General features: G+C 43.3%; 1 protein-coding gene across 1 annotated transcript in view; it reads left to right on the plus strand.

Moving 5' to 3' along the window:
* The window catches only part of DPYS (dihydropyrimidinase), an 80,542-nt gene extending 61,019 nt beyond the window's left edge, over window positions 1–19,523 (plus strand). Inside the window, exons 8-10 of the mRNA XM_047088969.1 lie at window positions 6,057–6,264; window positions 17,516–17,646; window positions 19,199–19,523. Coding sequence (XP_046944925.1) covers window positions 6,057–6,264; window positions 17,516–17,632 — 325 coding nt within the window. The 3' untranslated portion in view covers window positions 17,633–17,646; window positions 19,199–19,523. The remainder of the gene's footprint in view (window positions 1–6,056; window positions 6,265–17,515; window positions 17,647–19,198) is intronic.
* Window positions 19,524–27,207: the final 7,684 nt, after the last annotated feature.

Here is a 27,207-nt window from a genome sequence, read left to right on the forward strand (position 1 = left end):
AGATTTAACGATGATTATTCTTTCATGTGATACATGAGGTGTCATATAACCCAATGTAAAGAGATGAGGTGTATTTTTAAAGAAGCCGCCAAGCGACCTGATGAGACTTTTAAAAACTTTTTTGGGCTCTCATGGTGACCTGATAAGAATGCACTCGTGCCACAGACAGAATGGCTGAGTTGGAGAAAATGTAACAAAATAAACAAGTCATTTCTCTGGGGCCAAGAAGACCCACGTTGCTCTCAGAAATTCTCTTCCTCTCCAGTGTTCTCTCTGAATGCACATCGACGGGGCTGCAGTCTCCTGCAGGCTTTGCTTCAGTGATTTTCTCATCTATAACCGCACGCGGCTCTTTGATAGAAAGCTATTTGCAAAGGGACAGAATGTTTTTCCGCAGCTGTGATGTGAGTGGTATCAAAGTTATTGACTAAGTTGGAAAATAGCTTAATGTTATCTTCAGGGCTTCTGCTTCCCTGTCGGCTTGAGCCTTGGAGATGTGTATAATTGGGACTCGGTAAGACAACCTTGACACCCCTCTGCAGAGAGACGTGCCCTTTGATACAGGCTCAAAGCGAGCTTGACAAAGAGCAGCTTTTCCCTCGGGGCAGAGTGACCACTGAGAACACCCTTCCTGTGAATCTGCTAATGAAGAAGCAAAGGCCCAGGAACCCCATCCTCCCTTACCAGCTGGGAAGGTTTTAATCATTCCTACCCTTCCTGTCACCACCCAGACAGGCCAACAGCCTAGCCATCCAATCAGTAATTACAGAGAAGAGATTTCTCACAAATGCTAGTCTCCTGAGCTACCTGGCATATTGTTAAATTTGAAAAAATATTTGATGATAAATCTTGCAGCTCTTTGGTTTTGCTTACAAATGGAATCAGAGCATTGTCCCACATCTGCATCTGTTCTGCAGACACATTTGGTTGAACGTAGCTTCTAGGTTCCTTCTGAATCACAGAATTTTTGAACTTTGCCTCGGAAATATCCATGGACTCTTTGTTAAGGGAATTACTCTCCAAGGGACAAAGTCTTTATCAGTCGGGATCTTTGGCTGCAAATCATAGTGACCATCTTGCTGTCACTTAAGCAAAGGCACACTCTGTGGGAAGACTATGAGGAGCTTACAGACCAAAAGAACAGTCAATGCTGCGGGCTCCGGAAGGGTGGAGCCCGGCCGGGGCAGCCTTGGACAGCCTGTAGCATGAATTGGTTTGCAATGAGGATTGTACCCACCAATCACTTTTAATTTTTGTGGTCACTCTCCAATGATTCAGGTTACTAGGAAACAAAAGGCAATTGCCCATCCCTTGCTTAGGTAAGAACAGGGCACCATATCTAACTGTCTTACCAGATTATCTCTAATGAGGGAGAGAGGCGGCTTAAAGAAAAATGGGGGTGCTGACACCAGAGGAAGGGAGAATGAAAGCCAAGGGACAAAATTACAGTGCTTGCTACCTTGCATTTCTCAGGACGGGATTATTTGTGTGGCCCACTTAAGAGCCAAATGCACTTCCAACTTCCATGACACCTGCTCCAATTTATCTCACAGTGTTGCTGAACCTTACAACGATGATGAATGAGTCCATTGACTCAATCTCTCTTTTAGCCAGAGTCTGGGTACCTCCATTCTTGCTTTCTTCCAAAATGGTCTCTCAGTGTTCCACGCACTGCCAGCCCACCAGGTGACATGAGATCTGCCAGATCAACTTATGAAAACCTAGGAAATATTTCATTATTTTTCCATGAAGTTCTAGGAAGAATGGGTCTGCTCCTGTGTCTTGCAGGGCAGTGGCCTGCGTTAGACTTGAAGAGACAGTGCTTAATGCTCACCTCCGCTCAGGATCTGTTACAGAGACAAGACCTGAAGGGCAGTTGGGCTCAGGCTTCATGCTCAAGAAAGGCCTCAGTTTTATACTTTTGAGATTACCACAAACGATTTTTCTAAAAGTCCCAGAAATACACTGCAAATATTGAAAGAAAAAGATGTATCTGGCGAAGTTCTTACTGCAACCAGGAGAAATCTACTCTAGATAGTTAAACAAAAGGGAAACGTATTAAGGGACACTGAGTGGCTCAGAGAATCTCCAGAGGGACCAGAGGACCAGGCTAAGAGGCTATACAACCAGGACCAATGCTCTAGGCCTACCACAGGGCAAGAGAGAGCCACGGTGCTGCCCCTGGGCACAGTTCCCATGGATGGCTTCAATGAAACAAGCTTGGACTCTGCTGCTAAACTTCTGTCACAGCTGGCCCTAAAAGCAGGATTTATCTGTCTCCACCCTCACCAACATGAGTCCCTGTGACACCTGCATCCTGAGTCACCAGCTCGCATGCAAAGTCTGGTGCTGGGGCACTATTTTGGAGGAGGCAAGATCTCATAACTGGGCCCCAGTTGCAAAGGAGGCTGGGAAGGCATGTTCTTGGCTTTTGCCTTAACAGAAGGTCTCTGCCTTTAAGGGAGCATGTTCAAAGGAACAACAGGTATCCTCCCAAAGGCAATTGTGTGACTTGGAACTCGTGTTCATTCCGTTAATGGACCACATCTCCCATACTGCACTGGTAGTGAATAGATTTTAGATACATTTTGTAATAATTTTATAAATCTTGTGATGATATTGAATTCTATTTTTCTTTAAAACAATGAAATATTGAAATGCACCGCAATTTTTTTTAACCTTCTTATGGCAGCATTACAAATATACCAGTATTCTTAAGTGACAGTTGTTCTGTCCTGTTAGAGGTTCATTCATTATCAAACTGAGTGACCCTTGGGCAAGCTCTCACACAGCTCTAATCCAGCATTATCAACAGGGATGTGGGGTGACAATAGTTACCTGTGAATTTATAACTGTCGGTAATATTGGCATCGCTAAATATTGCTAGGTATGGATGAGCAAGTGTTTCATATGACTTGATAAGATGCAATTAACAATGATAATTATAACAATTTACCTTATGCATTTATTTATGTACTGCTAATGAACTGGTACAGCTCACCAGAAATGTTAAGTAAACAATGAAACTCTGGGATTAGATGTTTCTATCTCATGTAATGTGGTGCTCTATTTCCAAAACACAGTCACGTCCTAGAGGTCGGTGGAGGCAGGAAATAAAACACACAGAAGGAAAATCGTGGCGATTCTTTTTGGTCATTTCATACATATTTATTAAGCACCTACTGTGTGCTGGGGATGAAACAACATGGAGTCAGTCTTAAAGTGTGCACTAAGTAAGAAGAGAGGGTCTTGTCAAGAGATCATTGGATCATTTAGCATTCAGATAGGGCTAAGCCACAGAGGAAGATATTCGGTTTTGCTGGGGGTCATCGGGGTCAGCTTCTGAGGGCCAGGATTCTCTTCCCACCGCCACCCTCCACCACCTGCTTTATTGAAATGTAATCGACATGGCACCGGGATTCTTGAGTGGAGTCTTAGGGAAGGGAGGGGAACAGATGTGAACAGGGAGGAGGGTAATCAGAGTGACGAGAACTGCATGCATCAAGATCCATAAGTGTGAACGTTCCTAAAAGACTGGAGAATTGCAGCTCTGGCTGGAAGGCAAGAGTTGGGCGAGGAATGACACCCTGTCAGACACCTTCCGATGTAAAAGTGGAAGCACATTCTTTTTGCTGCTGGTGATACTGCCTAGAATTTACATTTTGTGTTAATTGCACCTCATTTACATAATGCCTTATTATAAAGAATCACTTAGATGCTGCCTAATTGTCTTCTTTCTCTTAGAACCCTTGAGAAAGTCAAGGTCATGACCTTTATTTGTCTGAGGCAGAGAAATCTGATTTGACATTTTGCTGTCACAGACCTTTTGCTTTCATATTTGTTTCTTTTTTTTGCATATTCATTTATTCCCAGCCCACAAAAACACTTTACTTTGTGTGTTTCCTTTTGTATTTGTCTACCTGCATATGTATTTTCCTTGTAGATATAATATACATGCTTTGTATAACTTTTTTCCATTTATTATTATGTAATTATCATTTTATTTGCTTCCCTATCATATTCTTAATTGTAGTCCTTCATAGATGCCCAATATCCCACCAGATAGTCATTAGAAAATTGTTATGCTTCAGATTTTGAATAGTTTAGGCAGTACTGCAATGACAGTCTTTATGTATAGAGCTTATGTCTTCTGTTAGATTATTTCCCTAAGAGCGTCAGTAATTTTTAATTTCCCATCGGGAAAATAGACTTTTATGATTTAGGGCTTCCTCTTTTTTGCCTCCCATTCTTGTATTTCAGTAACCATTTCAGCATGAATTTTTATGCATTTTACTTCCTCCATTTAGTAGCCTTACTAATGCATTCGTCCAGACATTTTTATGTAACATTTTATAAAGCAAGCCGGAGAGTTTCTGCCATCAGTGTAACTGATACTTAGGAAACCACAGCCCAGACAGACTATGGAAGTATCACAAAGAGACTGTAATGGTCGTAAAAACACTTTAACCTGCAGGTTTGAAGCTCCTTTATATTGTTCCTTAGATTTATTTTGAGTTTGTATCTTTCATCACCAACTCATAACTCATCATAACTCATCCTATTCTTAGTAACCCTTTAAATATTTTATTCATTTTCCTATTTCCTATCAAACATCACTATTTGATCAATAGCCCCCCTCCTCCTTAGTGTTGGAAATTATTGTTACTGTGTTTGTATCTACCTCTTATTCATTGTGATCTTTTCAACTTTTCTTTCTATCAGTCAGTTGGTTCTTAAGGCCCCTCTTTGTGGAGTATGAAGGTAACAGGGGAAACAAAGAGGGCTGTAGGAGGTGTTGGGTCGTCCAGATGAGAGATGATGGTGGCATGGGACTTGGGTGGGAACAGTGGAGAGCTACCAAAGCGGGCAGGTTTGGGATTTCTTTATTTATTTGGGGGGAGGTAGAACCAATAGGCTTAATGATATCTTGAGGGAGGAGAAAAGGCAGATGGTAGTATCATTTACTGAGTTGAGAAACTCAAGGGAGAAGCAAACTTGAGTGGGAGTGTTGTGGGAGACATTGAAAATCAAGAATTCTGTTTGGACATGTTAGGGTTGGAAACCATTCCAACCATAGGGTTGGAAACCCAATATCCAGGCCAGCACCATCTCGTTCATTTCTAGGGTGGCAGCACACAAAAGCTCTGAATCTCCCAGCTCCATCCTTCCAGATTAGGGTTGGGAGAGCCTTGGGCTGCTGTTCCTTCGACCCAGCCTTGGGGATTTTAGCAAAGAACTTCTCTCAATCTATCTTGAGAGGGCTTATAGAGACTTCTACAGAATTCAGATGATGCTCATGTTATTCACTGCTGCTAGATCACTCCCCCCACCCCTGCCCCTTTCCACCAAATGAGATTTAGGGAAGAAGTCACCCAACTTTCAAGGATCCAGCCTGGAAGTCATCGATCATATTGTGTAAGATTGAACGTACTAATAAACTACTAAGAATAATGATGAATATACAAATAGATGACATAGACCCTGCTAAGCAATTATATTCTAACATGCTTTGTTATTTTTTATTATCTCAAATTTTTCAAGTTTTGCCTCAGACAAGGGAAAGAAATTCCAGATACAATTTTCCTTGATAACGACCAAGTTCAATTTGACAACTACCAATTTCTGATTCCCTCTGGGAAAGGAGGGACAGGAATGGGATTTGGGGAGTGGGAATGAAGAAGCCTCAGATGCATCTGCCAAAAGTTAAACTTCTGTAAAGCTGGGTGGGCACTGAATCAGTGTGTTCATCAGACTCATGCGTGTTGTAAAAATTAATTTAAAAATCTAACCGTGAGAGACAATATCTTCCTTTCACCCACTTCATCCTCATTAATCACCATAAGGAGTGATCTATTGGGTTTTTCTCTCAGAAAATGTAATTACTTTGTAATGAAATGTTAATGCTATGTTCTATTCTTGAAGTCGCTTGTTCAAATGATAAAGCTTAATACGGCTTAATAGAGTTGCTAAATTTTCTTCTAAAGTCATTCTTTGAATATTTTATATTTGTCAGATGAGCTGGTGGTGATCTGGAGGGTCTTTGTCTTTACAAACAGGACTATTTCGGCAAGAACTCATCATCAGGCTGTTAACTTCAATATCTTCGAGGGCATGGTTTGCCACGGGGTGCCCCTTGTGACCATTTCCAGAGGCAAAGTGGTGTATGAAGCTGGAGTTCTTAGTGTCACAGCAGGAGATGGAAAGTTTATTCCTCGCAAACCATTTGCTGAGTATATTTACAAGCGGATCAAGCAGCGAGACCAGGTGAGTTGTGCAGAAATAGGTTATTACCAGGGGCTGAACCGTCACCTGTTTCTGGATGTTGTTTTTGGCGTTTTCACATATGCTCGCCTTAACACATTCTTGGGAGTCAAGATTGAGAGGAGAGGTTCCAGCTAAATTCCAGTTTTCTAAGAGAGAGTCATTATTGGATGTATGCATTTTCCCTTGAAGATAGGTGTATCTACCGAGGATTTCCTCATGGACCAAGTCACTTTTCCCCAGGCAGATTCAGGGTTTCTGGGGACTTTTGGCAATTGTGTTAGTCGGCGTCCTCTAAGAAGTGGATACTCATGTTTTTATTAGGGGAAACACCTGTGTGAGAAGATTGGAGGGAGTCAGAATATGCTGGGAGAGCCTTCAGACTGAAATTCAAGTCTGACTCTGGTGAAGGACCGAGAAAAAAGAAAGGAAGCATCCTAGTCTACCATTCAATCTAAGATAGGTTGAGCAAGGCCTTGGGCAGCCCTTGAACGAAGTCTCCTGTCAACCAGCTACATGGCATGCTGTCATTGGCTGGGAGAAGCTATGGGAGGCGTGGCCTGTGTGCAAAATGGAGGTAGAGTTTGGAGCTTAGCAATGAACAGTGCTTAGCAATGAATGGTGCTTCAAAAAATTACACTCCTTGTAGTTGAATGTATGAAAGCTCATTTTAATGGCCATGAGAGCAGTGGTGGAGTTTTGAGCAGGTAGATCTAAATATGAATTTTACCTTGCCCTTCCATTTCCTAGCTATGTGGCCAACAGCAAGATCTCTCATCCTTCTGCTCAGTTGTCTGATCTAGAGAAAGGCAACATTTCCTCCTTAACAAATTACTAAGACTGAAATAAGAGTTTTAAATATAAGGCACATAGTATGGGTCAAATGTTAGTTCTGTCTCTTTGTTTTCCTCTTTTGATGACCAAATCTATGACAAAGTTTCCCTAAATCTTTGTTTGTAATAAATGTATAAAAGAAACATTTGTTCTTAATGTATCATGGGTTTTTATACCTTTGTTTACACTGTTTTAAAAATTCATTTTACTAAATACACTAACATGTCAGAAAATTTCAAATGAAAACCATATAAATTGCTAGACTTGGGGTGTCAGGGAGGCAACCTGTGCCCTCGACCCCACGTGAGGACAATAGGCCATGGCTGGATGCCCGAGATCTTCTAAGACTGCCTTTCTGGTTTTTACTCAGTAGGCTTCACTCACTGTGTTCCTCATCTGGCCTAGAGACAGTAGAGTTTGAAACCCTTGGATCAATTCTAAGGCTTCTCTCTCTTCTTTCCATTTTAAAATATATTTCTATTTTTCCAAAGTTCTCTGGCTGTTTTTCAATGCATTCCATTTGGATCATGTAGTCTGTTTGATTTTTCCTCTTATGTCTTGTGAGAAATTTTTTACTTGTGGATTCTTAGAGTCCCTTACACAAGATTCATCCTGTTTTGTTTGGTGTTTTTCTTTTAACACTTCCTAAAGCTTTGATTAAGTAAACAGGCACTCTAGAATGTTTTAAATTCTCAGGGTGCCATAGTTCTTTATATACTGTATTTTAGTCAAAATGTTTAAGATTACAGTTCATTTTGCTAGGGTTAATTTGTAAATGTTGACATTGACAGGTACCAGGTAGATAGTGACTGTAAGAATCCCCTGTGTTTCTGACCACGTGTGTGATAGATAATAGCAATACTAGCATTTACTGATGCTAACTGAATGCAAGTCAGGGCATGAGTTCTTTCACTGTAAAATTCTATGAGGGAAGGAACTATTATTTTCCCCCATTTTATTTTATTTTATTTTTTTTTTTAATTTTTTTTTTTTCAACGTTTATTTATTTTTGGGACAGAGAGAGACAGAGCATGAACGGGCGAGGGGCAGAGAGAGAGGGAGACACAGAATCGGAAACAGGCTCCAGGCTCTGAGCCATCAGCCCAGAGCCCGACGCGGGGCTCGAACTCCCGGACCGCGAGACCGTGACCTGGCTGAAGTCGGACGCCCAACCGACTGCGCCACCCTGGCGCCCCGATTTTCCCCCATTTTAAAGATTAGGAAACAAGCTTTAGAAATTAAGACACTGATCCAGGTCATACAGCTCGTATATGGCAGGGCCAGAACATAAACTCTGGTTGTCTGACTCCAAAAACTGTACAGGTGAGCAATGAACGATATTGTAAATCATAAAGATTGAGTTAAATGAGTTAATGGGAGACAAACGATTCAGCATTTGGTTTGGAAAACAATAGTCTCTCAAAAACTAATCTGAATTGGAGACATTGTTGGCAGCTAATGCATTCATGAAGCTGTAATAGTAATCCAAGGTATGAGCAGAAAGGGATTGGGTTAGGGAACCATAAGGAGGCAGAATCAGCAGAACTGGGTGATAGGTTAGGTCGCATGTGAATTGGATTCAAGACAGCATCAGTGCCAATGCTCTCCAACAGGGGCGCTAGACTAACTGGGAACGCCTGATAGACTGTATTTAAATGGCTGACGTGACCTAAGTTGTCTTCTTGTAGAGAAAACGTTTGAGGCAGCAGAGATCACCAAATGACTGGCGTCATCAATTCTCCTTTCCAAATTGTCATTTTAGGGTTTGTTGGCAAAATTCTTATCAACTTCCCTTTTCAAGAGTTCACTTTGTGAGTCATCTTAGTTTCTTAATATTTTCTTCTGATATCACCAACTTTTTTTTCCTTTTTTTAAAATTTTTTATTGTTTATTTATTTTTGAAACACAGAGAGATGGAGCGTGAGTGGGGGAAGGGCAGAGAGAAAGGGAGACACAGAATCTGAAGCAGGCTCCAGGCTCTGAGCTGTCAGCACAGAGCCCGATGCGGGGCTTGAACCCACGGACTGTGAGATTCATGACCTGAGCTGGAGTGGGGTGCTTAACCTACTGAACCACCCAGGCACCCCTGATATCACCAACTTTTAAGGCATTCAAGGGCACTATTGTTTTTGCAGTAACAATAGGTGATAGCTGTTATCATTATTGTCATGTGCTATTCTGAGCACTTACTATCTGCCAGGCACCGTACTAGATGGTTTACAGTCATTATTTTACTCAACTTGCATAACAAGTCATATGGTAGGTATTATCAACCTCATTTTATTTTATTTTTCAACGTTTATTTATTTTTGGGACAGAGAGAGACAGAGCATGAACGGGGGAGGGGCAGAGAGAGAGGGAGACACAGAATCGGAAACAGGCTCCAGGCTCTGAGCCATCAGCCCAGAGCCTGACGCGGGGCTCGAACTCACGGACCGCGAGATCGTGACCTGGCTGAAGTCGGACGCTTAACCGACTGCGCCACCCAGGCGCCCCTCAACCTCATTTTACAAAATAGAAACCTGAGTCTCAGCAAGATTAAATAACTTCCCTGTGATAAGCAGTAAGTAAACGTAAGAGCCAGGATTTGTAACATGGCCTTTCTGATTCCCGCTGTATCATGGGACCTCCATACAGCAAGAAAAGAGAAGAAAGTGATTGTGAAGCTCAAAGTGTGGGGAAACTCATTATTTTGGAAAACGGTGGTGTGGGAAAAATATCAAATAAAATGGATAAAATGAGGTTTGAAGGTTGCCTGGAGACATTTCAAACATTTTTTTCTCTCCATGAAGCAAAGATAATTTTATAGAAGAAAAATATCACACTAAGGTTAATAAAGAGAGTTGTTAGGCATTCTAGTTTTAAATTCACATTAGGTTATTAGAGCCCTTGCTTTGGTTTCCATTTAAAATATTCTGGTTATTTTTGTAAGAATAGGAGTTTGAAGGCAAGCAGAAAAGTAAGAAAATGAATCCCTTACCCTTCTGGACTCCCAAAGAACAGATGGTAGAGACACATCAGCGTTTGCCTGCTCCATAACTTGGCTGACTTGGCTGGAGTGTTGGTTCCTTAAGGACACCATCTTATATTCTCATGCCCAGTACTTGGTACATAGTAAGAATTTGATGCATAAACAAACTGCAGGGGCATCTGGAGGGCTCGGTTGGTTAAGCATCCGACTTCGGCTCAGGTCATGATCTTGCGGTTCACGAGTTTGAGCCCTGCATCGGGCTCTGTGCTGACAGTTTGGAACCTGCTTCAGATCCTCTTTCTCCCTCTGTTTCTGCCCCTCCCCCACTCATGCTCTGTCTCTCTCTGTAAAAAATAAACATTAAAAAATTTCTAAAAATAAAAAAAACTGCAAACAGAAAGAGCAAAGACTATAGTTTTAGAGGTCTTAGAAAAAACTTTAAAGCAACTTACCCAGGAGATTGCCCCCTGACTCATCCCAAATTGTGGAATTATCTGTGAGCTTGATTCTTGTCCATGAGTTTATTACTTAACAAAAGTTACCAGCATCATGCCATGCACCTACCACTGTTATCAGATACAGTAAGGAATTTCAAAGGAAAGAAACAACACTTTTATCCAATTTGACAGCTTTTGGGAATTGTTACTTTATTTTAACATTTAAGCAGCTGATCCTTAAGGGAAAAAAATTTAAATCAGAAGATGAGGCATCAAACTATTTGATAAATATAACATAATAAAATATATATTACAATATTTTCTAAAAAGTCACTTAAGTGACTCTTGGGGGATGAAGGAAGGAGAAAAAAAAGAGTAACACAACTTAGATGTTCAAGAGCATCTGGAAAGAATAAAATCAACTTACATACTGTTAATTCCTTACCCCCAAAAATATAGCTCGTGAAACTCAAATGAATTACTTTTTCTAGAATTTTTTGTGTGTTTAGACTTGTAATTTTCACCCAAATTTGGAAATACAGAGTTGCTTTAAGTCATCTCTTTTTCTCTTTTTTCAGTATTAAGCAACCCAATCTATTCTGGGAAATCAGGGTCACATTGCATTTTATAGAGAAACAGGAATAGCTTCACGGAGCAATGCATGGCTTCAGAGTTGTGCCAAAGCTTTGAAACTTTTAAAGCTTTGCGACAATAAGCATAATTTGCCTTTTAGATAAGATAAAATTGAATGGATGGCTGATCTGGTCCTTGAAATGAGTGTTCTCCACTTCTGAAGGAACAGTTTGTCAACGTCTTTCTCAATGTGGTAGCTCAGAGAAAATAATTTAAGGGATGTCAGTAACTGCCACGTATCCTCATTTCCTTAGATTGATTAATCAAAGATAATAATCAAAGGTGATACCTCCGTTGGAGTCGGCTCATTTTGGTTCATGAGAGACATTTGTGTGTGCCTCTTCCCAGCTCCTCATTCAGTAACGTCACTTCAGTAGCCTGAAATCTGCTGTGGTGGGAGCATTTACACCCCAGAAATAGGCAGGTGCTATAAATCAGGGCTTTGGGGGGGGTGCTGAGAAAAGGGAAGGCAGCGCTGGTTGTTGACATTGACCAGTGCACCACTGTATACAGGGACTTCCTAAATACTCTCTTTTTGCACTTTAACCACTCAGCATTTATTCAGTAAATATTTATTGATAACCAATATGTGCCTGGCATAGTTTAATCCTTACAACCTTCTGAGGCAAGTAGTGGTATTCCAATTTTATAAAGTAAGAAACTGAGGCATTTTTTAAAGTTTATTTACTTATTTTGAGAGAGGCTGAGACAACATGAGCGGAGGAGGGGCAGAAAGAGAGAGAGAGAGGGAGAGAATTCCAAGCATGCTCCGCACTATGAGTGCAGAGCCCGACATGGGGCTTGAACTCACAAAACCATGAGATCATGACCTAAACCGAAATCAAGAGTTTGACCCTTAACTGACTGAGCCGCAAGGTGTCCCAGAATCAGAGTCTTAAGGAGGTCACATAGTTACTAAGTGGCCGCCTTAGAACCCAGACCCAGATTTTTCTACCTCCAAAGCCAATCCCCTTAGCTTCTATTGCTGCAATGTACTGATCAGGAAGTTTACTCCCCCCCCCGCAACACACAAAGCCACCTGCCCCCATCCTCAGAATGTCACCCCACTAGTCTGCCTTCCTGTACATGGCATTCACTTACCCTCAGGCTGGCAAACTTATTACCAGAGGAACCATCCCTGAAATGAGAGGGCCCAGGTTTGTCACATTGTCCTTGAGAAATAGCTCAGCAGATATGTTGAAGGTTAAAAGGAAATAATTGGTGGATTGCAAAATATTTTCAAAATGCAGGTTTTCACTGTTATAGGTCATCTCTAATGAACCTAGGGGTTCCTCGTGCCCTAGGGATTCACAGCCCCTGAAGGGCTCAGTTCAATGTGTGCTGAGTGTTCACCAGACAGGCATGGACTTCATTTGCTGCTCATTTGGACTGCTAAGTATTGAGTCAGTACCTGCTGTTTGGAATCTGGAAATTCTGTTGTCTCAATTGATATTTTAGTTTCTTAGTCTCCATGGTTGGCATGGTATCAGAATTTCCTCTGGGGCCCAGGATTCTTCTCCGTTGGTCTTCCTAGTCTCAGAAAAGCTAGCATCCCAGCACACAACTCTCTGCAAACAATACAATTACATTTTCTATCAACTTACAACTTCCTGTTTCCCCTGGTCAGCTAACCAAAGAGCATTTCTGCAATTACACGGGTATAATAATGATGATTGCGATTAATATTTATTCATAGTGCTGCACATTGCGATATAGTTCTCTTTTTTGTCTACTAACTCATCATAATGACAGTCATCATTAAATGCTGTAAACCTTGAACTTTACCAACGCAAGCCACCAGCACCCTGCCAGACGAGGTGCCATCTGTGATCCCTATATTACCTAAGAGAGCCTCTCACACAGTTTTACACTCGAACCACTTTATTGGATTGTGATATCATCAGGATGGAAAGATCTGGTGGTGGGTGAAATCATTGGATTTTGACCCACCTGTACTGAGGGGAACAGATGCCACAACCCAGTTCAGCCCTCTGAAGGTGCGTTCTCAGGACACTAGTCTCACACTAGTCTCTCTCTCTCTCTCTCTCTCTCTCTCTCTCTTTAGGACACTAGTCTCTTGAGGTGCACCTTGAGAAAGGTGTCACATAATTTTAGATAATGCTGCTCTCAGACTGAGTCTATTGCCCAATACCATACAAAAAGTTCTAAGAAGTCCTACAGTTAAGAAACCTTTCATTTAACAAATATTTCTCGAGCACCAGGTACTATCCTAGGCCCTGGGGAAACAGGCATAATATAACACCAGTGTTCGTTCTCAAAGACCTTAAATCCTATTTCCGTTTCACCTACAGTTCCTTGTGCCTAAGTTCCAGTTTTGCTGGAGACACTTATTACATCCCCCTGCGATGAGGTCTATTAGCCACTTGAACAAAGGAGTCTGGAGATTAGGAGAGATCAGGGCTGCAACTAAAATTTGGGAATCGCAACATGCAGATTTAAAACCATAAGTCTGAGGCCACCGAGAAGAAGAAAGGGGGCTTGAGATAGAGCTCTGGGACTGCCAACCTTCAGAGGTTGAGGAGCAGAGGAGCCAGCAAAGGAGCCTGAGAAAGGGGCCAGTGAGGTAGGAAGAAAACCAGGAGAACATGGAGGAGAGAAGGCAAGCAGAGAAGAGACCTGCCCTCTTTGGTTCAATCCAGAGCCCTCTGCTTCTTTGTCCGGCTCTTCCATAAATGTCCGCGAAGAATTAGGTATGGGTTTAGCTGGGAGACTCAGGACAGAGTCCGTGTTAATCGCTGTGCTCATCTGAGATCCTAGGGAACGAAACCCACTTTATTTTGGACCCTACCGCTTAGGGTAACCCATGAGCATGACGCATTGGTCTCACCAGACGCTAGGGGCCGTGTCAGGGCAGGGCACTTCACACTTCAGATGGAGATCTGTTATTGTCACTAGAGAGAAGTAACAAGAGTTGTAGGTTGGGTCTACTGAGAAAACACATGTGCAACTGAACTTCTGAATAACACAGTGACGGCTTGAGATTTTGCAGGACGAGTGCCATCACTCTCTGTTTTGTCACAGTGAATATCTACTGAGGTTCTGAAATAGACGGAGTGCAATGCCAGGGGCAATAGGCAGTACAAAGATGAACAAGATGTGGGGCTAGCATTAAAGAGTTTATGTAACCCACCTCTAAGGATAAGAAGATTTTACAAGGTGAAAGTACTGGGAGGCTTGGGACCAGAACTTGCATTGTCTTTGATTTCTGTCAAATCATCTATCAAAGCGGAAGGCTGTGAGGTGTGGAGCAGCAAAGCCTCCCCAGAAAGGGCCGGTTTGTCTCTGAGGCGGCGGCGTGGGCAGGAGTGGTTAATGCCCCACGGCAGTTCTGGTGGGAAATCGTGCCCTGCCCACCCAGAGCCTCAGAGGCAGATACAGAGCAGGACCACGTGCAGATTAGACCTGGCCAGTCGGGTCGGAGATACATGGTGGCCGCTGTGACCAGAGTGACCAGCAAGGCTACGAGGGGCCTAGTGGCACTGCTAGTGAAGTGACTGAGCAACCAGAAGGTGGTTCGTGGACAACCAGGTGAGCTGAGGCCTGCCCACAGGAGACAGTCGGCCAAAGAGGAAGGGCGGCCTAGAGAACAGATAAACGGCGAAACACAGCAAAGGAGTGTGAGGGAAACGGAGTTACCCCAGGCCAGGATGGCCCACACAAAGAGGAGACAAAGCTCAGATGGGGATCTCCTTCCCATCATACCCTGGGCAGAAATTGATCAACTGTGTATTGAGTACTTGCTATGGAAAAACAGAGCAGTACCCCAGCCCCGAATCTGCTGGAAGGGATAGATGAGTAAACAGATAATTACAGGAAACTATGGTAAACAGGATGGTGGATGTGTCAGGGATGGCTAAAGCATCCTGGACGGACAATCCTCTGGACTTGAGTTAGAGAAGATAAATCAGAGATATTTAGGCCAAAGAGGTGGTAATGCCAGCATGGGCGAGGTCTAGCCCTGGCGGGAGGATCTGGGAAGGACACTGGTCATCTGTTGAGTCTCGTGATCCCCACCAAGTCTGCAGCTGGGGTCAGGGAAGGATCCTCCAAGGGACTGATCAGGTTGTGAAGCAAGCCCACCCCTGAATGAGGAGGACTGTGCCTGGGCATGATGGCTCTGCTTAAATCACTGCTTTTAGCCACCCCTTCCCAGGAAGGAGTCCAGGAGAGACAAAAAGGTAATAGCTGAAAACCACAAGCAGTGAAGTTTCAAAGGAACTGTTGGGTGAAGAGGGAGACAGAGTGGGGCTGATGAAGGGCACGCAGCATGAAGGCAGGTGACACAAAGATCTGCCCACTTGTGTCACTTTTTCCAGGGGATCTTAGCTGTGGAAAAGGCTGATGATGGAATTGAACTATGCCACAGGTTTTACTGAGTGCCAGTGCTAACAGAAAAGAGAGAAAGGAAAGACCCTTCCGATTGTAGGCAACATATGGACATGAATCCTGGTTTTCCTAGCTAGTTCTTTTTTTCAACGTTTATTTATTTATTTTTGAGAGAGACAAAGAGCACACGTACAAGTGGGGGAGGGGCAGGGAGAGAGGGAGAGAGAATCCAAAGCAGACTCCATGCTGTCAGTGCAGAGCCTGATGCAGGGCTTGAACCCCCGAACCGTGTGATCATGACCTGAGCCAAAACCAAGTCGCTTAACCGACTGAGCCATCCAGGCACCCTGTTATTAGCCAGTTCTGATGATGCCCGTTAATTATGTTTAGTTCCCTTTACAGTCTCAGTCGTGTTTGGATTCAATTATATGGTCAGCCAAGGTTTAAGTGATACATAACAGTCTGACTTGGAAAGTAAACCAGGAGAGGAAAAAACATGAAGACCTCCCTGAAAGGTCATAGAGTGGGACAGTAAGTAGGTGTAAAGTTTCAGGTGTGGCTTAGCTCCAGGTAACACAAGGTCCAGGGGCTGGGTGGCAGAAATAGGAAGTTGGTCCTTCATTTCTTGGTGTCGATGTTCCTCAAGATGACGACAGGATCCAGGGCAAAGTAAAGGACAGAGACAGTCAAAATGAAAGTCCAGCAAAGCATCCAACCAGACACAGAAAACGGACAGAGGCTGGGACTGGCGAGCGGAGGGCAGGGGTCCCCCCCTCCCATCCCCTAAGTGCTCTGTGTGTGCCCTGACACTACACTTCAAATCTCACAGCTGTAGGGACGGTCTCTGTGTTGCTCTTTGTTTTGTCCTCTGTGCCTGGCGAAACATCTGGGACTGTGTGTGTTCAATAAGTACCCATAAAATGAAAGAAGGTAACGCTTTGTATCTGGGAGATGGCGTTCATTCCCTCCGTTTCCTAGATGAGTGAGTAGGCCTAGCTGGCTCATTTGGCAAAGCTAGAACTCAAACATAGGTCCGGTGTCTGGCAGAGCCCACATTGTTGATCACCACAGTATATTGGTTTTGGTGGTCAAAACAAGGCAAATGTTATTGGAGGGGGGGGATCTACATACTTATGTGTACACACATACTTATTTATTAAGAGCTTATTCTACACTAGGCATTATTCTAAATGATTTACTTATTTTTAATCCTCTCCCAACCACCCCCAAAAGCCGGTGCTGTTACTATTCCCAGCTTAAACTGAGGCAGCAGAAATACAGTGTTCAGTAACATGCCCAAACAGTCTGGTTTCAGAGCCCATGCCCTTAATCACTGTGGCTTGCTGCTTCTTGACTTGCCAGTGAATTTGTGTCCATGTTTATAAACAGTGTGACTTATTTCTTGTGAATGCCTTTGTTTATCCAGTCCAGATTTCTAAACTCTGAGCAAGCACTGAATTAACTCAAGCTGAATCCAGCCGGCGGGTTCTGCTCTCAGCGGGCCACCCGAGAGGTATAGTTAGAGATGTGAGATTCTGTGGACAGCCTGTTACACACAGGGGCAAGTGAGAAAATGAGAAAACACATACACAGATTGCTAGACTCAGAAGAAAATGCTCAGAGTCTTGGGAGAGGTACCACAAAGCGGTCTAGGAATATAGATGTCTAAGATTGAAATACGAAGGAAAGGTAGAATGTCCGAAGGACCATGAGGTGGTTAATACAACCAGAAGGGTGTGGGGATGGGGTAGAGGCTCCAATTTAAGTTTCAGTGAATGGACAATCAGAGCGTGCTTCCTGGGTCTTTGTTGGACACAGATTAGCGCCAGCAAAGAGTGGGGCACAGCTCAGGTACTTGAGGTTGCCAGGAACTTCAGTGAAAGGGCAAGGGGCGGGAGGCACATGAGAGGTAAATTAGCAAGATTCGTTTTGCTCTCGCTAAGATTCGTTTTGCTCATTAAGGGAGCTGCGCTTAGCTTTGAATTCAGGAAATCAGTAAACCACAAGAGGAAAATGAACTGTTCTGTTTCAGACTTGCACACCTACCCCTGTGGAGCGTGAACCCTACAAGGGAGAAGTCGTCACACTGAAAACTAGAGAGACAAAAGAAGACGCCGCAGCAGGGACCAGGAAACAGGCCCACCCCTGAGCTGGGTGCTGTGGGTAAGGGACGGTGGGCAGAGAAAGTATTCCTGCATGAAATCAGCAGCTCTGTCTTCATAAGCTTTTGAAGAGTCCAAGGTCAATGTCAAAGGCTTCAAAGTGACAAAAGACTCAAGGACAGGTTAGCTAAGGGAAGACTGATAAAAGACCTCTTAACACAGAACACTTAGTTGAGCCTGCAGATTGAAGAAAGCCTTGGTCTGTTTCGATATTTATTCTCTGAGATGTTAGGAAACATTCAGCAAAGCCTTGAAGTATCAAATGTGAGCAAGAGGCAAATAGACGGGTAGCATACAGAGGGACCTGTTAGTGAGGAAATTTGACACGTCTTAAAACAGTGTAATTTTGTGGTCAAAATTTATAAACTATTTAATTAGGATCTTATCTAGAAAACAAATCTTCGTATTGTAAATGCAATTATGTTCTAGAACTTAGAATGAAAAAAATAAATCAAATGTTTTTGGGTGTATAATTTTTCAGGAAAATTATTTGATAGTCTTTGATGTACTTCATTGCACACTTAATTCTTGGAATAGTATTGTAGATATGGTCATTTTGGAAAAATATTTCAGTGCTTCCTCAGTTTTCCCTTAGTCTTTTGATACCCAGATCTTTCTTTTTTTCAAGTATCTGTTATCACCATTCTTGTCAATTTCTTTCCTTCCTTCTTTCTTCCTCCCTCCCTTCTCTTCCCTTCCCTTCCTCTTCCTTCCTTTCTCCCTCTTTCCTTCCTTCCTTCCTTCCTCCCTCCCTCCCTCCCTCCCTGTCTCTCCCTTCCTCCTTTCTTTCCTCCCTCCCTCTCTCCCTCCCTCCCTTCCTTCCTTCCTTCTTTCCTTTCTTCCTTCCCTCCTTTTCTTTCTTTCTTTCTTTCTTTCTTTCTTTCTTTCTTTCTTCTTCTTCTTTCTTTCTTTCCGATTATTTTCTGATCCTGCTCGGGCAGCCTCTCTCCAACACCACTTCCACTGGCTTCATGAAATCTGCATGTTTTGCCAGCTTTAAATTTCATTGGGCTCTAATTTTTTTTTTTTTAATTTGTGATGTTTTTGGCTGTTTCAACACATAGTGATCTGCAAAAGACTTATATGAGGGGTCGACATGGTAAACGGGGATAGGTGTTTGTGTTAATTGGGACACTGTCAAAGGACTACTTTTATACATACCCACTTAGGAGTTGCACATTTTTACACTAGGACAACCTGTACTTCCCTAAACCCCATGACTTGAATCATGAGGTCCTGTGTACTCTGGGTTATATCCTCTTTATTATGGAGTGCTGTCTTTAACAATGCTATGCAGCCGAAGCTTCAAGTTTTTTGTCATTTCCTGACTATTGGAATTCTTTTTCCAATCCAGGAAGATTGTGTTAAAAATTCAGAGGAAGATTAGCAAGAGGGAGAAATTCTGTTGAATGCTATAACATGCTATTAACATCATTTATAGGAGCAGGATTACTGTTTACTCTGATTATAGCATTTCTTGGGGGTTAGGCTTGAGTTCTGCATCTCTTTATGAGGGAGAATGTTATACTGAGTTCCTTTTGTTCTGTTCAAAGGTAAAATCAGAGAAAAGAATTCTGCTGTTCCCATCACTGTTAAGTGTCGTCAGCCCGTGGAGAAACAGGCCTCATTTCAACTCCCCAAGATGCTTTTGAAAAAATAATCGCTCAAGGCCTCTTTGATTTCCTTTCAGAAGCAATTGCTGTCTTTCTCACTGTGACTTTGTTGCTGCGTAAGATGGAAGATATAAATGACTATTATTGTGATGGAAAGTCCATGTGAAAATTCATTGATGATACTTTAAAATGCCACCTTTCCTTGTACTGGATTTCTTGCTTTGAAATTTAAAAAATCACTTTCTTGTTTAAGGTTGTTTTAATGGCTACCATTTGTTTAAAAATAGCAAACTCTGTGGTTTTACATCCTATTCTAATTAATAAACATTGAGATCTGCATTTTATATCCTGTTTTCTGGGTCATGTGTATCTTCTAACTTACAGGGTTGAGACTCTGAGAGGTTGGTTGCAATTTCCTCTGTGACATCTGTTTCAGTAACTCCTGGAAATCGGATCCCTGAACAAACCTCATGTAATTAAATTGGATACTCAACCTTAGATTAAGTCTGAAGCAAATTATCCAATCACACTGATGAGTGCAGGATTTGGAGGAATTAACAAGAATCAGCATGGCTGAAAGATGCTACAGTGATACCTTCCCTCCCCTATGCTTCCGGGTCTGTCCTGTGATCCTTCTGTGTATGCAGAGAAGCTGAGCTTCTATTTCTTCTCCTAAGTAACTAGGTCAAGAGGAATTTTTAAAACATGGAGTAAAATCAGGGCAATTATGCTCTCACTGCAGATACATCTACCCCTGACTTAACTTAGATCAGGAGTGTATCCACACCTTTGACAAAGGGTGATAGGAATCCAGTTTATCCAATTCTAATTTGTTTTGAACACACAGGAAAAAATGACAGTGAGCTACACCTGAAGAAGAATCATGGGTCTTTTTTGTCAGGGTAGAGGTACCTTAAAATATTTTGATTAGTATTCTCCTCTGCTTTGGTTGACAATGGAAACCCCTCAATAAAATGTCTGAATCCTCTGAAAAGAAATAGTGAAATTGCTTTCTCACCTGGAAGCCAGCTCCCACTCATCCTTCAGTCTTTGGCCTAATATCACCCCTTCTTAGAGGCTTTTTCAGATCCAACATGAGAGGTCACGTTGGGTCACATTCGTCCTTACCAGAGTCCGGCTTACGCCCAGTCACAGTGCCTGTGTCAATGCGCTATAATCACTGCTTTACATGACTTCTCCTCCCAGAAACTGAATGCTCATTCAGGGCAGGGCCCGTCCAGTTCAGATCATTTTCCCAGCATTTAGCAGAGTGCCTAGAAATTGATGAGCATTCTATGCATATTTATTAATTTTTGAATAAAGGAGGCAACGAAGGAGTTCCTGCTAGGTTCCTCAATTGAGAGAGATGAAGTTAGTAAGAAGTCTGAACAAAATAGGGACAAACTTTGTGGAGTATTTTAGTCTATGGCCATACCACCATGAACGCACCCAATCTCGTCTGATCACGGAAGCTAAGCAGGGTCGGACCTGGTCAGTACCTGGATGGGAGTATTTGAGTGTAAGCTTGCTTTAAATGAAGAGTACCCGGGGCGGCGGGGGGGGGGGGGGTCTGGGGGGCTCAGTCGTTGAGCATCCAACTTTGGCTCAGGTCACGATCTCGGGGGTTCGTGAGTGCTAGACCCACATAGGACTCGACTGTCTGCCCTGAGCCCACTTCGGATCCTCTGTCTCCCTCTCTCTCTGCCCCTCCCCTGCTCATACTCTCTCTCTCAAAAATAAACATTACAAAAAATAAATGAAGAGTACAGATTCATTGTCTGTTTGATAGATCCTTTTTTGGAGAATGAAATCTGTGTCAACAAAGTCATTTGAAATGAATGTGGGGATCCCTTTGTTGCTTTTATGAGACTTGTCATGAATATTTTTGCAGAAACGTAATTCTAACTAATATTATAAAGCCATAAGAAACCATGATTCAAGCTATTAATATTTAATACCATGTTTTTCAGGATTGCCTCTGGTATACAAAGCGAGGTCCCTTTGTCAGTAAACAATTGCATTTTCAAGGTCTGTGCAAAAAATAGATGGAATGAGTAGCATTCCATTTTTAAAATTCAAATATGAGTTTATTAAAACATACAAAAAGCAAAACAATTAACATAACCACACCTATGTACCTACCATCCCATTTAAGAAATAAAACTTTACCATTACAGTGCAAGTGCCATTTCCACGTCTCCTACCTGCCCCAAGGTAACCAGAGCTCTGAATCTGGAGTTTTATTCCCACTCACATCTTCCATACCTTTGCGATACCTGCCCATATCTCTAAGCATTGTGTTGTATGGGGTTAAATCTTATAGAAACATTATATAGTATGTATTGGGGTTTTTGTTTGTTTGTTTTCTAGTGCCTATGGTATTGATTCCTGCCTTTTTTTTTTTTTTTTTCTTTTACAGCCAAGGTGTTTGGGAGTTATTTGTTTTGATTGGTCTAGCTCTCATGATCCTTTTAGCAACATAATTTCCATCATGTAACCACACCACAGTCTATTGACCCATTGTCCTCTTGACAGGCATTTATGCTGTTTCCATTGTTTTGCTATCACAAACGATGCTGCTACATGCATTTCTGTGCAGGTTTCCTGGGACGCAATTCGAGCTCCTCCAGGGGACATGCCTGTGGTGCAGAGAGTGGGGCTGCTGGGTCTTACAGTGTGCACATCCTCCCCTTATTTCAACACTGGCAAATTGTTCTCTAAGTGAAAAGTTGTGCTAATGAGGCTGAGCTCCTTTTCACTGTGCAGTTTCATCGGTCTAACTGAGCCTCAGTATCTTCATGTATAAGATAAGACAGTATCAGCCTAACACCTGAGGCTGCTGCAAGGGTCAGGAAGCCTGTACTGTATGGTCTGCACAAGCTTGCTACGATTTCTGTGCCATATGACGAATTAACACCCAGAGATTGTCTAAGTCTTGACCCTGCTCTCTCTGTGGGAAGGAAGCTCACCAGGCTTCGAAAGAAGCCGGCGGCTTTGGCAGCCTCAGGAGCGTGGAAGCCTAGACTAGGAGGCAGTTACAGAGGGCACAGCCGGGGGGGGGGGGGGGGTGGGGGGGGCGGTGAGAGCACAGCAGGCGTCTGCAGAGAGCTCAGAGGTCAAAGGGCTTGGTAGCTCCCAGCAGGCACCGCGTGAACAAGGGGCACAAGCTGAAAAATGAGGATGGGTAGAGACTGGCTCTCAAGCGCCCCCTGCAGGTCCAACAGGTCCCGATGTGCGCTTCTGCAGCTGCAGCTGGTACCCTCTTCTCCCAACGTTCCTCTCCCCTCTGCAAGCCCACTGGACAGGGGAGGCAGCCTCCTCCTCTAGGGGAAGGATTGTGGGCACGTCACAGTCCTTAAAGTCACAAAAGCTGAATTCGTACCAGTTGATTGAGACCCTTGACTTTCCTGAGCCTCAGTTTCTTTCTTGGTAAGGTAGTAATAATAAACACCTCCTTTGCAGAGGTTCTTTGAAAATATGAATTGAGGAGCGCCTGGGTGGCTCAGTCAGTTAAGCGTCAGACATCAGCTCAGGTCACGATCTCACGGTCCGTGAGTTCGAGCCCCCGTCGGGCTCTGGGCTGATGGCTTAGAGCCTGGAACCTGCTTCTGATTCTGTGTCTCCCTCTCTCTCTGCCCCTCCCTCGTTCATGCTCTGTCTCTCTCTGTCTCAAAAATAAATAAACGTTAAAAAAAATAAAAAAAAAAAAGAAAATATGAATTGAAAGGGTAAGTGTAAAGCCTCTGGCTCTCCACCAGTGGAAGGTCAGATTTGCCCGCTGCTCCTTGCCCCTCCTCCATACCAACTTTAACTCTCCTCTTTACCTTCTTTCCCAGCTACCTGCTACGGAGCCCCCTCAAGCCCCTAATCGGTTAATTTAGATTTCTTTTTGTCAAACCCACTCTCTCCTTTTCCTTCTTTTTGAATAATATCTGTAGACACGTTTTTAAGACAACAAGAACGGATCTATCATTTAGTAAACACCCACTGTTTATAGAACACTGAACAAAATCCCTTAGTTTGGGCTGCCATTGTCCCTCAAATGCACACTGAGTGGCACAGTGAGGGGCTCGGTGAATTCATCTTGAGAATAAAAGACAAAAGATGCCAAGAGAAAGAACTCACAAATGAAAATCCACACTACAGCAAATTATTGGTTGTGTTTAGAGGTCAGGACTGCATCTACTGTGTGTCGAGGGAGTTTCTAAAAATATAAATGGCCGGTTTTGAAATATATGTGCCCATGTTTTATTGAAGCCTGCACGATAATCTAATATGACCAAATAATTATGTTATACTTACTGTGCAAAATATTTGCAGCCGCATGGTAATTGTCAGTTCCTTGAGGACAGGGACAAGTTCTTCACAGCTTGGGTCCCAGACAGCACCGGCACAGTGATTTCCACAGGGTGGGCCTTCATGATGGGCTTGGTAAGTTGAAATTAATGTACCATAGCTGGGGGGATTTAGAGGAAAATGTCTGAATTTGGAAAGGCTTTCTGAAGAAAAAGGATTTCAAATCCTGCGTTTTTGAAGACACTCCTGTCTGCCAGAGGAGAGAAAGAAGTACGTTTTAGAAAGGGGAACAGAACAACAAAATCGCAGGTGAGCTCAACTGTCAGCCTTGGAAGTACACCTTGCACTGGCCCTCGAGGCTCCTCAGGGGGCAGTCGGCTTTACGTAACAAGCCCTTGGAGTAGGGAAGCATCAACAGGCTTTCTAAAGACTGCTTTTTGCCTAAAAATAGTATGTAGTCTCCACAAGAATACAGGACCTTTGACTTTTTCCATAATGAAACCTATAAATGTACTCAGTAGATTCTTAATATTTCTCAGGCCCTTATTAGATGTTTGGGCCAGTGCTAAGCTCTCTGCATAGATGCTGTCACTCCATTCTGTCGGCAGCCCAATGAGGTAGATGCTATTATCACCCTGACTGAACAGATGAGAAAACAAAGCCTCAGAGAAGTTAAATAATTGCCCAAAGGCACTTCGCTGGTCAGTGGGTGACCCAGGATGTGAATCCCAGCCCACTTGACTCCAGTTGACCATGATAGTGTATTCCTTAGTCAAGATTTTCAAAGGAACCCACCCCTGGATGATGTACAGTTGTCTGAACCTCATTAAAGCTCAGAAAAAATCAAGGCAGCTATCAGTCATTAAGAATCTACCTATGAAGACCTTATGTACTTTAATAATCTGTTTTTAATGTTCATTTATTTTTGAAAGAGAGAGAGAGCTGGGCAGGGGCAGAGAGAGGGGGAAAGGATACAGAGCGGGCTCTGTGCTGACAGCAGAGAGCCCGATGCGGGGCTGGAACTCACGAACTGCAAGATCGTGACCTCAAGTTGGACACATAACTGACTGAGCCACCCGGGTGCCCCAAGGCTCTACATACTTTACAAGTATTAGTTCACACCATCCTTCCGACATCACTCTGAGGAGGGGACTGTGGTTACCTCCATTTTATACGTGGTGAAACCGAAGTATGTTAATTATAACTTCTCAGTTCCTAGATAATGTCACAGGATGACCTGGGAGGGGGTTTCCAAGGTGCGTTATGTCTTCTCGGTAAACCGTTTCTGAACCGCCCAAGACACTCCTGGTGAAAGTGCATCACCAGGACCCCTAGATAGTGCTAGACTCTCCCTAACTAATAATACATAACACAAGAGGAGCAGAAGACAGGATTTTCAGAAATCAATGGCTGTTCTCATGGAATTAGATTCAATTCTTTCTAAGAACTCTAACATCCTACATAAGGACATTTCTCTTGGAGCAGCCAGCAGGTTGGGTTATCTTTCTTTTGTTCATTTTGTTTAAAAGAATTGAATCCTGATTTGTTGTCTTTCCTCCTTGAACCTGAAGTCAAGAGCACAGGTGGGAAGCACAGGCCAGCGAGTGACTCATGGACACTCCTCCCGGGGTCCTGAGTGGGCTGCCTCTCCCTGTGCCAGGGACCTGTGGGAGCTCCCCTGTGGCTGGCCCTTCCAGCCATGGGGAACGAAACCTGAAGCAGTGTTAACCTGGCCCTACCACTCCTGGGATTGCTCACATCCGTCGGTGCCTCTGCCTGATGGGACACCTTGCATGATGCAGCGCGGGGTTGACATTAGAAACCCGGTGTCAGTACCAGCTCTGCCCTTTTACCTGTGTGGCTCCCGCAAATGACACTCGGCTCCAAGCCTCCTTGACTTCATCTTCCCACAGAGGAGGTGGGTATACTGGCTGTGTATGGAAGCATTCAAGAACAGGGGCTCCGGAATCAAATGGACTGAGTTTCAAAACTTGCCTCCGTCACTACCTGTATAGTCTGGCAAATTACCTAAATTCTCCTGGCCTCATATGTTCCATCTGTACAATGAGGGGAATATAAATGCTTACCTGCAAGATTTGGGGGAGAATTAAATGGAATAAGGCATAAACACTTAACGCTGTAAATCCTCAGTCAGGATTAGCTACTGTCATTTCTTCGTGCTCGACTGCTTTAGTGTTCTACATCAAGGTAGAATGAAGCCATCTAATGCCATTGTAGGAGCTTCTGGACTCTTCCGGGTCACAGTTCATGGCCATTGCTGCTCAATAGCACAATCGCACAGCTAAAACTGAGAGATGAAAGAAACGCTTGTGCAAAAGCAGTCCCGTAGTGATTGGTGGACTGCTCATCCTCCTCTTTACCTCGATTGGCTCTCCGAAAAGTGACTATGTTGTCAGCCGCTGAGGGGCAGGTGAGTGTTGCTTTTGCTTCAGTAATTTATGAAGCCACTTGAGAAATAAGCCTTGCTATTTTCCCTTCAAATTTTCCCATGAGCCGCCTAAACATACATCTTTCCGTCTCATAGAACATATTATTTAATTATTAGGGAATGAGATGTCACCAATAAATGAAATGAATACATTTCTGCAATTAGTCCTTCCAAAGTCATAAATGTGTTGAAATTTTATTTTCACAAAAACCAAACTTAAACTCTGGGTGTTTATGCCTCAAAACTTGTATTAGAATAGAAAGAGAGAGAGAGAGAGCTGTTTGCTGGATGAAATCTTCATAACATTCAAGATCAGACTTAAACTTCATTCAGACAGGAAATGAAAGCATCATAGAGACTTAAAGCCAGAAAGACCTTTTAGCGCCCCCATAAGCAAGATGAGGAAATAAAGCCCTCCAGGCTATATTGCCCTAGGTCCCACTCCTGGCTCATGCCCTTGGGCAACTAACATTTATTGAGTATTCCTCACGCGCCAGATATTGGCACCAAAGATAAAATTGTGAGTAAAAGCAGATACAGTCCCTGCCCTCCTGAGAAAAACAGAGATTGGTCAAATAATCACAAACCATCCTAAATTTGTAACTGTTCCAAGCACTACAAAGAAGAGGTATACAGTGAAACAAGAACCTGAGAGGAAAGATTTCATGACTTGGAGAATGATCAGGGAGGGCTTCCCGGAGAAGGTGACTGATGAGCTGAGACCAGAAGTAAGAATATAAGCAGGCAACACAAGGCAGGAGGAGTCTGCAGAGACTAGTGTGTGTGGCTGGGGCTGGGGAGGGCAAGACCCGAAGTATGAATAAAGGAGCAAAGGCTGAGATATCTGGTGGGAGAGGGAGAGAGAGACAGAGAGAAAGAGAGCGCTCGAGAGGGAGGCAGGAGCCAGAACAAGCAACTAGAAGCCTCTGAAGTGTCTTCAGCCAAAACACGACCTCACCAGATTTGAGAGACAGATCAGAGGCTGGGGTTTGGCCACGTTATGTGTGAGATGCTAGTGAGCTACCCAAGTGGAAAGATCAAAGAGACCGTTGCACGTACTAGAGGAGAAAGCAGCGCCCGAGATTTCAATTTGCAGACGCCTCCAAACAGAATAGCTTGTTTCCTTACCTTTAAATTGGAGTCGTCACGGTGTCTACCTCAGGCTTAAAAGAGATAATGTAAAGAAATCCCTTAGCCCAATGGC

Source organism: Lynx rufus, unplaced genomic scaffold, assembly GCF_022079265.1.
Source record: "Lynx rufus isolate CCGP_SWC_20201006 ecotype Redwood Valley unplaced genomic scaffold, mLynRuf1.p SCAF_26, whole genome shotgun sequence".
NCBI classification, from domain to species: domain Eukaryota; kingdom Metazoa; phylum Chordata; class Mammalia; order Carnivora; family Felidae; genus Lynx; species Lynx rufus.